The sequence below is a fragment of the Oryctolagus cuniculus genome, chromosome 17 (genome assembly GCF_051225735.1).
Source record: "Oryctolagus cuniculus isolate XC-2025 breed Fujian yellow rabbit chromosome 17, ASM5122573v1, whole genome shotgun sequence".
Classification (NCBI taxonomy): Eukaryota; Metazoa; Chordata; class Mammalia; order Lagomorpha; family Leporidae; genus Oryctolagus; species Oryctolagus cuniculus.
Genome location: NC_142883.1, coordinates 33,632,778 through 33,644,921, shown reverse-complemented (window position 1 = coordinate 33,644,921; position 12,144 = coordinate 33,632,778). Strand labels below are relative to the sequence as shown.

Here is a 12,144-nt window from a genome sequence, read left to right as displayed (position 1 = left end):
TGCCATGGGTTTGTTTTTCTGCTCCTCCATGTGCACTGGCTGAGGGAAAGGCCCGTGCCTGCTCAGTGGGGCATGTCCAGTGCTCAGCACACTACCTGGTCCCAGCATCAGAGGAGAATTGCCGCACAGACGACTGAATGGAAGATCAGAAATAAGCGTGCAGAGGCAGCTGGGTGCAGAGCGCTGGTAGGTCCCACACCGAGGCTGCCCTGCCCTGGGCCTGCTGTTGCCCTTGGCAGAGTCCTTTCCCACTCTGGGCTCCCTCCTCCTCATCTCGACAACCAGGGGATTATACAAAATGTCTGTGCCACCGTGGGGCTCAACAATTCCCTGAGAGTAAAAGACACGAATACCCAGGCTGAGGCAGGCGACAGGGAGAGGCTGCCGTCATGCGTGGCGGGCAGGACCAGGAACAACCTTCACAAATGTTAAAAGGCGCTAAAACTGTGCACATCTGAATATGCAGCATTTTTGTCTTTCTTCTTGCTTATTTATGTGATAAACGATGACCAATCCTGAAAGAAAAAAAAATAGCCACAATCTAGGTTCTTATATTTTCAATTTATTTAAAAAGATTTATTTATTTATTTGAAATGCAGAGTTACAGAGAGGCAGAGGCAGAGAGAGAGAGAGAGAGAGAGAGAGGTCTTCCATCCGCTTGTTCACTCCCCAAATGGCTGCAATGGCTGGAGCTGTGCCGATCCGAAGCCAGGAGCCAGGAGCCAGGAGCCAGGAGCCAGGAGCCAGGAGCCAGGAGCTTCCTCCGGGTCTCCCACGTGGATGCAGGGGCCCAAGTACTTAGGCCATCTTTGGCTGCTTTCCCAGGCCATAGCAGAGAGCTGGATTGGAAGTGGAGCAACTGGGACTTGAGCTGTCGCCCATATGGGATGCCAATATTGTAGGTGGTGGCTTTACCCGCTACACCACAGCGCTGGCCCCTCAATTTAGTTTTACTTATGCTTATTAGTATTCTCTAACTTCTCATCAATGAAGATATATTACTTGTGAGATTTAAAAAATATTTCCAAAAGCCTATAAAATTCTAGAAATTGTTTCACAAAGAGCCACTTGACCAGGTCCACACATGGCAAGCCTCTGGCAGAGCAAGGCTGGGAGAAGGGTTTCTCCCAGAGGATCCTGGGCTCTGCTCCCGGGTACGTTGCCAGCCCCTGTTCCCTTGCCAAGATGTGGTCTGAGTGTGGAAGATCAGAGCGAGTGGCAGGAAGGTGGCTGAAGGTAGGTGTGGCCACAGCAAAACAGGACACAGGAGCCCTGGGTGGCAGGCGTGCAGCCTGAGGAGGCCCGGGAGGGGCACAGTCATGGGAACTTGCCCTCCCTGCAAATGGCAGCCCCTAGCCAGCCTTTCTCAAGGAAGCAGTTTCCTCTTCTACTTCAGACTGACCCAGAATCCTTAGCCCAGATCCTCCCGACTGCACTCATCTTGTCCCAGAGAGGCCCTGGGCGGTGTCACTCAGCTGACCACTAGCCACCAGCGGCTCTGCTTTCCCCTGGTTCCTGAAATCCAGGACAGCTGGCTGAAGTGCTGGAGGCGGATTCCTACCATGCACCAAGAAGACAGAGGGGGAGGACAGAGGAAGTTACCTCAGTCCTGAGCCTGTAGTCCCCGGGGCCTTCCTTCCTGTCAAGCCCAACGGTCTCCAGACAGATTTCCTGTCTCCTTAGCCCCACCAGGAACCGGGGCTGCCCTCCAGGGCTGGCTGCAGGGGCTGGGTGACTGTTGGGGTGGCTCCTGGGGGCTGATTGGGTCATCATCACAGGGGTCTCCCGTGCAGCCCTCCCCCACTCGTCTTCTCCCCTAGGCACAATCCCATAGGCTGTTGGTTCTGTTCCTTTCAAAGGAACCACTTAACCAGATTTTCAGAGGGGTTAGCTGTGTGCACCTGCTGTGATGTGTGCACTTGCTGTGAACAGCACAGGTCTGGGTGCATACAACAGAGTGCCAAGTCCCAACACTGGGGACATGGCTGGTACCCCATTTCCTGCCCCTCTGCTCTGTTGCAGGGGCTCCTTTCTGTGTACCACAGCCCCAGGAGGGGAGGAGAGAGCTCAGGCGCCAGCGGCAGACCTCCCTCCGCCCAGCCCCACCCCCAGCCTAGAGCACTTAAAAGCCCAGAGACAGCTGGGAGACACTGCCAACGTCAGGTGAACTGCAGAGGTGGGGTCTTGGCCGGGTGATGGCAGCTGGCAAGGGGTGGGGGTGCTGTGGACCCCTTACTCAAGCAGGCCTGGTTTCATCCACAGACAGGGCCCCCGGAAGTGGGGCTGGTGTGAAGCTGGGCACGAGGCACCCAGGAGGCGAGAGCTGGTGGAACACTCTCAGGGCACTTACTGGGTTGTACAGATGAAGCTGCTCCTGGCCCTAGCAGGGATCCTGGCCATTGCAGCCTTGCCCCAGTCCTCTGATGGTGCCACTCCAGGTAATGGCTCAGAAAGGAGGCAGAGGTGGTGCTTGGGTGGGTGGGGGTGGGGGTGCTGAGTCCCAGAACTCGGGGCAGGCTTCCCTGGCACTGGGGCCTGACGGGGCCCTTTGTGCTCATTGCTAAGCTTGTGACCCCCGCTCTGGGCAGCTGTGCTGGGGGAGGTGGAGACCTCGGTGGTGCTGAGCTGCATGGAGGAGGCCAAGCGACTAGTGGACAAGGCCTACAAGGAGCGGCGGGAAAGGTGGGCACCCAGCACCGAGCTCAGGGCAAACTTGCGCCAGGCCTTGCAGAAGGGGAGCCCTCAGCGGGCAGTTTCTGGGGAGATGTGGGGCTGATGGGGAGGTGGAGACCTCGGTGGTGCTGAGCTGCATGAGGAGGCCAAGCGACTAGTGGACAAGGCCTACAAGGAGCGGCGGGAAAGGTGGGCACCCAGCACCGAGCTCAGGGCAAACTTGCGCCAGGCCTTGCAGAAGGGGAGCCCTCAGCGGGCAGTTTCTGGGGAGATGTGGGGCTGATGGGGAGGTGCTGGGCTCTGTTTATCTTTGTGCCTCTGGGAGTGAGAACATCTGTAAAATCACCCCTCTCACGGCCTTGCCTCTGTCTGGGCGCTTATCTCTTTCTTTTTTCTTTTTTCTTTTTAAGATTTATTTATGTGAGAGGCAGAGACATAGGCAGAGAGACAGAGAGAGATGAGATGAAGAGAGGTCTTTCATCTATTGATTCACTTCCCAAATGTCTGCAACAGCTGCAGCTGAGCTAATCCAAAGCCAGGAGCTTCTCCCAGGTCTCCCACATGGGTGCAGGGGCTCAAGGACTTGGGCCATCTTCCACTTCTTTCCCAGGCCATAGCAGAGAGTTGCCGGGTCTCAAACTGGTGCCCACTTGGGATGCCGGCACTGCAGGGGGGAGGCTTTACCCGCTACACCCTACACCACAGCACTGGCCCCACTTATCTCCTTTTTATTAAGACAAAACAAAACAAAAAAAAAACTCCTTTGGGGCTGGCATTGTGGCCCAGGAGTTAAGCTCCCACCTGCAGCACTGGCGTCCCATGCAAGAGCCTGTTCTAGTCCCGGCTACTCCATCCCGGATCCAGCTCCCTGCTAATGCACCTGTGAAAGCAGCAGCAGATGACTCAAGTGCTTGAGTGGGTGCTACCCACGAGGGAGACCCTGATGGGAGTTCCAGGCTCCTGGCTTCTGCCTGCCCAGGCCCAACCTTGTGCTGAGTGCCCATCCTGGCTGGGGCTCAGCTGAGCATCGCCGCACCCCTTCCGTGGTCCTCACTCCTCCCTTCTCTAAGCAGCATCAAGCAGCGGCTTCGCAGAGGCTCGGCCAGCCCCATGGACCTCCTGTCCTACTTCAAGCAGCCAGTGGCAGCCACCAGGACAGCTGTGAGGGCCGCTGACTATCTGCACGTGGCCTTGGGGCTGCTGGAGAGGAAGCTGCGGTCCCTGCTGCCAGGGCCCTTCAATGTCACTGGTACTGGGGCTCCTCCTACCGGGCACCTGCTCCACTAGGGACCCCTGCTACTAACTGCCCATCTCCCGTGAGGTTCCCTAGCACCCCAGCCAGCACATCTCCCACTGGCCTCGCCCCAGAGCCCAGGGCTGCTCCCCGTTGCCTGGCAGAAGGGAGCAGGGCGGCGCTCCCACACATGTCTTCCCGGGCAGACGTGCTGACACCTGCTCAGCTGAGAACGCTGTCCACGGCAAGCGGCTGCGCTTATCAGGACGTGGGGGTGACGTGCCCAGAGCAGGACAAGTACCGCACCATCACCGGGCACTGCAACAACAGGTGCGACCCCAGGGCGGCCGCCGAGGGTCCAGCCTGCGTCGCCACCTCTCGCCAGCGCGCTGTCCTCCCCCTGCAGACGCAGTCCCACACTGGGGGCCTCCAACCGGGCCTTTGTGCGCTGGCTGCCGGCCGAGTACGAGGACGGCTTCTCGATGCCCTACGGCTGGACGCCCGGAGTCAAACGCGGTGGCTTCGCAGTGCCGCTGGTGAGCGCCGGCGGGCGGCGGGCGGCGGGGGCACGGCCCGCGGGGACCAAGCGCCCCTGACGCCCTGTGTCCCGCAGACCCGCGCCGTCTCGAACGCGATCGTGCGCTTCCCCAACGAGCAGCTGACGATGGACCGTGAGCGCTCCATCATGTTCATGCAGTGGGGCCAGTTCCTCGACCACGACCTGGACTTCACGCCTGAGCCGGCCGCGCGGGTCTCCTTCATCACTGGCCTCAACTGCGAGACCAGCTGCCTGCAGCAGCCGCCCTGCTTCCCCCTCAAGGTGCTCACTGCTTGTCCCGCCCACGGCAGTCCATGCGGCCTGGAACAGGGGAGGTGGCCAGCCTTGCCTCTCCGTGTCCAGAATCAACGCCAGTCCCGTGGGACCTGCCTCCCTCCTTCGAGCTGGCCCGGGTCTGTTCGGCCCTAGCTGCCTGATTCTTAAGTGGTGGAGTGCCAGGCTCCTTCCCAATGCCCCTTCCGTGGGTGCCTTCCCAGGGAGGAGCCCTTCCTACCATGGCCACACTAGGAGTGGGAGGGTCTGGCTTGGGGGTGGGAGCAGGGCTGAGTGGGTGGTGGTTGAGATCCAGGCTCAAGAAGAAGGAAGAGGAGAGAGAGGGAAAGGGACAGGAGAATAGACAGGTAAGGGTCAAGGTAGAGGCAGAGACAGGGGGAAGGGCAGGGGTGGGGGGAGAGGAGAGAGAGAGATGGAGAGTGTGTAGAAAGGAGGAGAGGGAGGACCCAGAGGAGAGAGGGAGACTGGTAGCATTAGAGTTCGTGGGGAGGGGTGGAGGGCTGGCAGCGCCCGCAACCCTTCCCACCTGGGTGTTCCGGTTATCAGCGGGGGTGCTTTGCTCCTGGCGCCCAGGCCCCAGAGGCCTCTGTGCAGTTTGAGGGGGTGGGGCGGCCTCTCCTCTCCAGGGACCCTCTGTGTGGGAGCCCAGCCTCTCTCCTGTGCTGCAGATCCCGCCCAATGACCCCCGCATCAAGAACCAACGCGACTGCATCCCCTTCTTCCGCTCCTGTCCGGCCTGCACCGGAAGCAACATCACCATCCGCAACCAGATCAATGCGCTCACCTCCTTCGTGGACGCCAGCATGGTGTACGGCAGCGAGGATCCGCTGGCCGCCAAGCTGCGCAACCAGACCAACCAGCTGGGGCTGCTGGCTGTCAACCAGCGCTTCCGCGACAACGGCCGGGCCCTGCTGCCCTTCGACACCCTGCACGACGACCCCTGCCTCCTCACCAACCGCTCCGTGCGCATCCCCTGCTTCCTGGCAGGTCAGTTCTCCGGGGGTGGTGTGAGGGACCAGGACGTGACCCCTGCTGGAGCCACAGGGGCCCTGTTTGTGAGCATCTGTAGGTTTGTGTTTACAGAGAAGGTCCTCACCTGCTTCCTGATGTTAATCAGTTGCCTTGGTGACAAGTTGGTTGGAGCCAGAAAGGAAACAAGATAAGCCCCTCCCCCAACCTAAGAGAGACCCAGGGTTGGCTGCGGAGCCTCTCCATCTGTCTCTCTGTCTCTTTCTCCTCTGGTCTCTGGAAGAGAGGAGAGTTCAGTCGCCCTGGGACAGGGAGCTGACAGGACAAAGGGGAATGTGGCCCCCTCACCCTCCAGAATCACAACATGGCATGATGCAGTAGCCACATGTCCCGCGTGGTAGCCGATAACCCCATGGAGCTATTTTCGTTTTACTTCTTTGAATAATAACTCTGTTTCCCAGCTGCGCTAGCCACATGCTGGTGATCAGTGGCCCTGCTGGGCAGCGCAGCCATAGAACACTGTCGTCATCTGGGACAGTCCGTGGATGACACTGCTCCACCATGCCAGGAGGCCCTCCTGTCCACGTGTCACCCAAACCAAGAGAGGCTGGGATTCCAAACGCAGACAGCTAGCAGCTTGGGCGATACAGCTGGGGCAGCGGGCGGAAGTCTTCCTGTGTGTTTTCTTTCTTTTCTACCAAAAGGAAACTGAAGTTATGTTCACTTTATTTGAAGGGAAAGAGAGAGAGCGAGAGATCTTCCATCTGCTGATCATTTCCCCAAATGCCCCACAACCCCACAACAGCCAAAGCTGGGCCAGGCCAAAGCCAGGAGACTAGAAGGAACCCAAGTAGTTGAGCTGTCATCTGCTACCTCCCAGAATGAATATTAGCAGGAAGCTGGATTGGAAGCAGAGGAGCCAGGACTCAAACCAGGCCCCTGATATAGGATGTGGGTGTCCCGAGCAGCATCCTAACCACTGCACCAGACACCTGCCCCTCCTGGGTTGTGCGTGTTTGAGGGCGGCTTCTCAGAGGAGTGCAGATGGAGCCCCGTGTGGGAAGATGGGAGCAGAGCGGGAGCGCGGAGGAGATATTCCAGGCCTTGGCTGGCCAGGGAGTTTCAGTGGAGCAAATGTTTTCTGGGCTGGAGGTCTCAGAAGTGACAGGGACTCCTGTTTCCCTCAGGGGACACCCGCGCCAGCGAGATGCCTGAGCTCACGTCCATGCACACCCTCTTTGTGCGGGAGCATAACCGGTTGGCCACCCAGCTCAAGCGCCTGAACCCCCGCTGGAGTGGAGAGAAGCTCTACCAGGAAGCCCGGAAGATCGTGGGGGCCATGGTGCAGGTAGGCCACGTCCCCAGCACCCAGCTGACTCGGGATCCCACTGCCTCTGCAGCGTCCTGGCGCTCTGACCTGGGGCAAACCACTTACCTCCCGAGCTCTGGCCTCTTCATCATGGTGCTGTGAGGACGTGTACAAAAACACCCGGCAGACACGACGCACCCGACAGAGGCAGCTCCGTCAGCGTCTTCCACCACATAGCAGCGGCTCAGGAAATGCTTGTCCCTTCTCTCTCTCCTTGTCACTCTTGGCTCCTCCTCCCTACCCCCTCTTCCCTTTGGCGCTGTCATCACCCACCCAACCCCCAACCTCATGTATCCCAGGAGCAGTGCTCTGATGCTTCAGTGTCCTCAAGTGCTCCCCAAGGTGCGCGTGTGCGCACACACACAAACACACACACATGCATTTGGAGACTCTGCAGGGGGACAGAACTGCAGGTGCTGAGGGTGAGTTTTTGACTCACACGGAGAACTCAAGTGAGATTCTTTTCAGCCTCAGAGAGAATTCAAGTGGGCTCTAGAGTGAGACTGTCCCACAGCCTCCCTTTGCACAGGGGGTAGCCCTGTGTTCTTCCTGCCTCCCCTCCTTCCACAAACCTGTGCTGAGCCCCCCCATAGGCCTTGCTGGGCACTGTGAAGAGTTTCAACAACTCCCATTCCCCTGCTCTCATAGGAGGAATGCCAGTCATCCAAGGGCAAGGGAGGGGCTGCCATCACCAACAAAGTGCTTTGTCATTTGCTCCCCTAAGGTGGAGGGCAATACAATTATCCCAATGTACATTTGGGGAGCTGGGGCTCAGTGGTTAATAACTGGCTGGAGGACACACAGCCAGTAAGCAGTGGGGCTCTGCGCATGCCCATCAGTGCTGCTCTGTTAGGTTTAGATCTGGAACTGCGGGAGGTGACCGTAGATGGACGTCGGCGGGGGGGACCCCCAAGGTCAGGTCAGGCCATTGCACATGACTTTTCTCCAGATCATCACTTACAGGGACTACCTGCCCCTAGTGCTGGGGCCAAGAGCCATGAGGAAGTACCTGCCCAGGTACCGAGGCTACAATGACTCTGTGGACCCACGCATCGCCAACGTGTTCACGAACGCCTTCCGCTACGGCCACACCCTCATCCAGCCCTTCACATTCCGCCTGGACCACAAGTACGGGCCCACGGGGCCCAACTCCCGTGTCCCACTCAGCACGGTGTTTTTTGCCACTTGGAGGGTAGTGCTGGAAGGTGAGCAGATTTAGGCCAGGAGATGCGGGCTGGCAGCTGAGGGCGGGTGGGCATGGCTGCCAGCAGATGGAGATGGGAAAAACTTTTCTTTCCATCTTTGGGGTAGACGCTGACTTTTCACTTGCAGTTCCCCCTGCCTCTGTCTCTGGATCTGATAATAAGGAGTGGGGGTGGAAATGGCTCTCAGGGAGAGCTGGAACCTCCCTGAGTGGTGGCTCTCCGTGACCCAGGAGGCCAGGAGGCCTTGCACGTCTGAGTGGCAGTCGGTCGTCGGAGACCTGGGCCCCTGCAATTGTGTGGTGCCACCTTGGCGCCCGGTGTTGTGTGTGTCCAGCCCTCTTCTCCAGTCTCCCTGGCCCCACCTGGAGTTGTCCTGCCTCTAACCTGAGCTCTGGTCCTGAGCTGGACCCTGCCCCTCCCCTTGCTCCTTCTGCCCCAGGCGGCATTGACCCCATCCTCCGGGGCCTCATGGCCACCCCTGCCAAGCTCAATCGCCAGAATCAAATCGCGGTGGACGAGATCCGGGAGCGGTTGTTTAAGCAGGTCATGAGGATCGGGCTGGACCTGCCTGCTCTGAATATGCAGCGGAGCAGGGACCATGGCCTTCCAGGTGAGAGCTGCCACCTGCTAGGTAACCCCTAACTCCCTGCCCTCTTCAGTGCCTCCTACCGCCCACAACTCCCTCTGCCACCCTCAGCCCCAGCCCTTTGCCAGGCCCCTACCATTCCCTGGGGCCATGTACTCCATTGCTAGCTCCTCTTGGCCTCCTTTGCATGCTGAAATCCCCAAACTTGCATCATCAGCGTGACAGCATAGCTACAGCCTGAAACTCTGTCTCCATCATCATCATCACCTCACTTTGCTTTGTTGTACATGAGCTCTGAGGAGGAAGAGATTATTATCACCTCCACCCTACTGATGAGCTGACTGAGGCTTGGAGAAATTCGGAACCTCGCCAGGGGCTCCTGCCAAGTCTGCGATGGGAGCTGGGTCAGCTCCCAGCTCTGGGGGTTCAGGGCTCCCTCTGTCCATGGCCTTGGTAGCCAGGAAAGTGGGTTTTCTGGGTTGATGGCATGCACGAGGATCTTATCTGCCACCCCCAGTGAGCTCCCAACCTGGACCTACCCCAAGTTACCTCCCCTTGCCCACACAGGGTACAACGCCTGGAGGCGCTTCTGTGGGCTCCCACAGCCCAGCACAGTGGGTGAGCTGGGCACGGTGCTGAAGAACCTGGACCTGGCGAGAAAGCTGATGGCGCAGTATGGCACGCCCAACAACATCGATATCTGGATAGGGGGCGTGACCGAGCCCCTGCAACCCGGAGGCCGCGTGGGCCCGCTCCTCGCTTGCATCATCGGCACCCAGTTCAGGAAGCTCCGGGATGGTGATCGGTGAGGAGGTGGCAGAGGCAGCCGGGCCTGCTGTGATGTGTGTGTGCACAGTGTAGTGTGTGTGTGTGTGTGGGGGGGGGGTTGGCTGTGGCCTGTCTTCCCATCTCAAGAAGGCCTTGAAGGAGTCAGGGATTTTTCTGTGTGTTCTAAAGGGTCTCCAGGTCATGTGCCCTGAACCTGTTGGGGGTGTAGCAGGAGGTGCCCTGGTTGTGCAGGAAGGCAGAAGGCATGCCGCCTTGCTACGTGTTCTCAGGGTTCACTGTGTACCCACAGAGAGAGCTGTCAGTCGCTATTGAAGTCCCACCCTAGCTCATTCATCGAGGTCCTCATGCCTCCACCTCTGTGTCTTCAGGCCAAGGGGCGTGAAGAGCCCTGGGCTGCCCGTGTGCCTGCAGCTCCTCTGTGGCCAGGGCAGAGTCTGCCGTGTCCCTCTGACATCCCAGGCGGAGCTGGAGCTGGCTGGTGCCTCCCAGCCATGAGGTGCTCAGGTGCAATGTCTGCGGTGCTCCCCGCACAGGTTTTGGTGGCAGAACAGGGGCGTGTTCAGCACGCAGCAGCAGCGGGCCTTGGCCAAGGTCTCCTTGCCCCGCATCATCTGCGACAACACAGGCATCACCACCGTGTCCAAGAACAACATCTTCATGTCCAACTCCTTCCCCCGGGACTTTGTCAACTGCAGCTCTCTGCCTGTTTTGGACCTGGCTTCCTGGAGGGAGAGGGCCTAGAGACCGGGTAAGGGGGTGCCGCAGTGAGGGGGGTACCTGGGCTGGCCGCTCTGGAGCACAGAGATCCCCCTCCCCAGATGAGCCTGCCCTGTTCTAGGGGCCACCTGTGACATAGAGCGATGAGTGCTCGTTCATTCCTGGGGGTGTGTGTGTGTATGCATGTGTGTGCACACTGTGCGTAAATGGGCAGTTCATGCCCATGTGGCCCGTGAACACAGGCAGTGTTTTATGTGCTGTGCATGTGTGCCATTCATGAGTGTGTGCTTGCTGTGTACAGGAGCCTTGAGTATACAGAAGGCAGCAAAGCAGACTGGGGAGGAGCACAGCCCAGGAGCTGGACTGCCTGGGTTTCAATCACGCCCACCTTGCTCTACCTTGCTAAGCCTGAAGGTCTCTGAACCTCTGCAAATAATAACGGTTATGGCTCCATTTGTAGCCATTGAGCACCTACTGTGTGCCGGACACTGGGCAAGGCCTGGAAACACACGGAGGCAAGGGGGGTCTCCGTGGCAGCCAGCGGGGTCTCGCTGGCAGCCTCCAGGCACTCATCCTGGGCTGTGTCCTGGGGAGCAGAATGACCAGCGACTCCCAGAGTGAACCCCTTGCAGTGGGGCTGTGGGGTGGAACCAGGGGCCAGGGCCAGCCAGGCTTAGCCCACTGCTCCCGTTGCCCTTGCTTACCCTGCTGTCCTGCTTATTCACAGGGTCTACCTGGAGGGCACCTGGGGCCCATGGTCCTTCTGTACCATTTGTACCTAATGCTTACGATAATAAAGCACCGCCCATCGGCTCTCAGTTCTGTCCCTGTCTGCAAAGGGCTGGCACCTCAGCAGGAGAGGGGACAAAACCCTGTCCTGGGGGGGGGGGGTAGGAGACAGGGGAGGAGGAGTAGCAGAGGTTTGATGGGCAGACAGATGCTCCCTAGATGGTGGGGACCCCTGTCCCCAGATGGCAGGAACCTCTGCATTTGCATCCTTGCAGCCTGGCACAGTGATTCAATGGTCCAGATTCCTTCTCACTCCTGGTTTCTCATGGCCAGGTCTCCAGGGCAGAGGCAGGGGATGGCTGGGCCCAGAATCAGACCAGGGCTGAGAGGTGAGAGAGGAGGGCGGCACACGCCCTAGCAGTCCTGCCTGGAGCTTGACATAGAATCTGACTTGTGGGCCTCTTCCTTCTTCCCTCTTTTCTTCCCACACATGGTAGGGGGTGGCTACAGCTGGGGGAGGGAAGGCGTGAAGGACGCTGGGGTCTGACCTGCTCCTGGGGCCTCCAGGTCAAGCTGGGCCCTCAGTGTGGTGAGCGCAAGAGAAATCCTCCTCCTACCCATTTCATGGTCGGGGAGTGGGCTTCTGCTCCTGGGCTCTTCCGGCTGCACGGCTAAGGCCCTCCCACTCCCACTCCCACTCCCACTCCCATCCCACCACGCCAGGCAGGGCTCCCTTCCCCAGCCTTGCCTCACAGCCTTGCCTCACAGCCTCGCTTGGCTCTACCCTCACCTTGCACAAAAACGTTCTTCAATTAAAAAGAACATGTGGGCCGGTGCCGCAGCTCACTAGGCTAATCCTCCGCCTTGCGGCGCCGGCACACTGGGTTCTAGTCCTGGTCAGGGCGCCGGATTCTGTCCCGGTTGCCCCTCTTCCAGGCCAGCTCTCTGCTGTGGCCAGGGAGTGCAGTGGAGGATGGCCCAAGTGCTTGGGCCCTGCACCCCATGGGAGACCAGGATAAGTACCTGGCTCCTGCCATCGGA

The 12,144-nt window shown here is 59.2% G+C and overlaps 1 protein-coding gene across 2 annotated transcripts; it reads left to right on the top strand.

The window, feature by feature from the left end:
* Positions 1-828: 828 nt before the first annotated feature.
* Positions 829-11,189, top strand: MPO (myeloperoxidase). 2 transcript variants are annotated; one of them, XM_089317220.1, is made up of 12 exons: positions 829-2,438; positions 2,589-2,682; positions 3,747-3,922; positions 4,114-4,237; positions 4,314-4,443; positions 4,521-4,727; positions 5,408-5,726; positions 6,896-7,056; positions 8,027-8,282; positions 8,722-8,892; positions 9,436-9,673; positions 10,191-11,189. In XM_089317220.1, the coding sequence occupies exons 1-12, from the start codon at positions 2,363-2,365 to the stop codon at positions 10,396-10,398; spliced, it is 2,160 nt and encodes a 719-aa protein (XP_089173346.1). In that variant the 5' UTR covers positions 829-2,362; the 3' UTR covers positions 10,399-11,189. The 2 variants fall into 2 exon arrangements, with proteins under 2 accessions (XP_089173346.1, XP_089173345.1); XM_089317219.1 differs by lacking the exons at positions 829-2,438; positions 2,589-2,682; positions 3,747-3,922; ... (1 more) ...; positions 4,314-4,443; positions 4,521-4,727 and having other exon boundaries at positions 4,880-5,726; positions 10,191-10,405; positions 11,102-11,189.
* Positions 11,190-12,144: the final 955 nt, after the last annotated feature.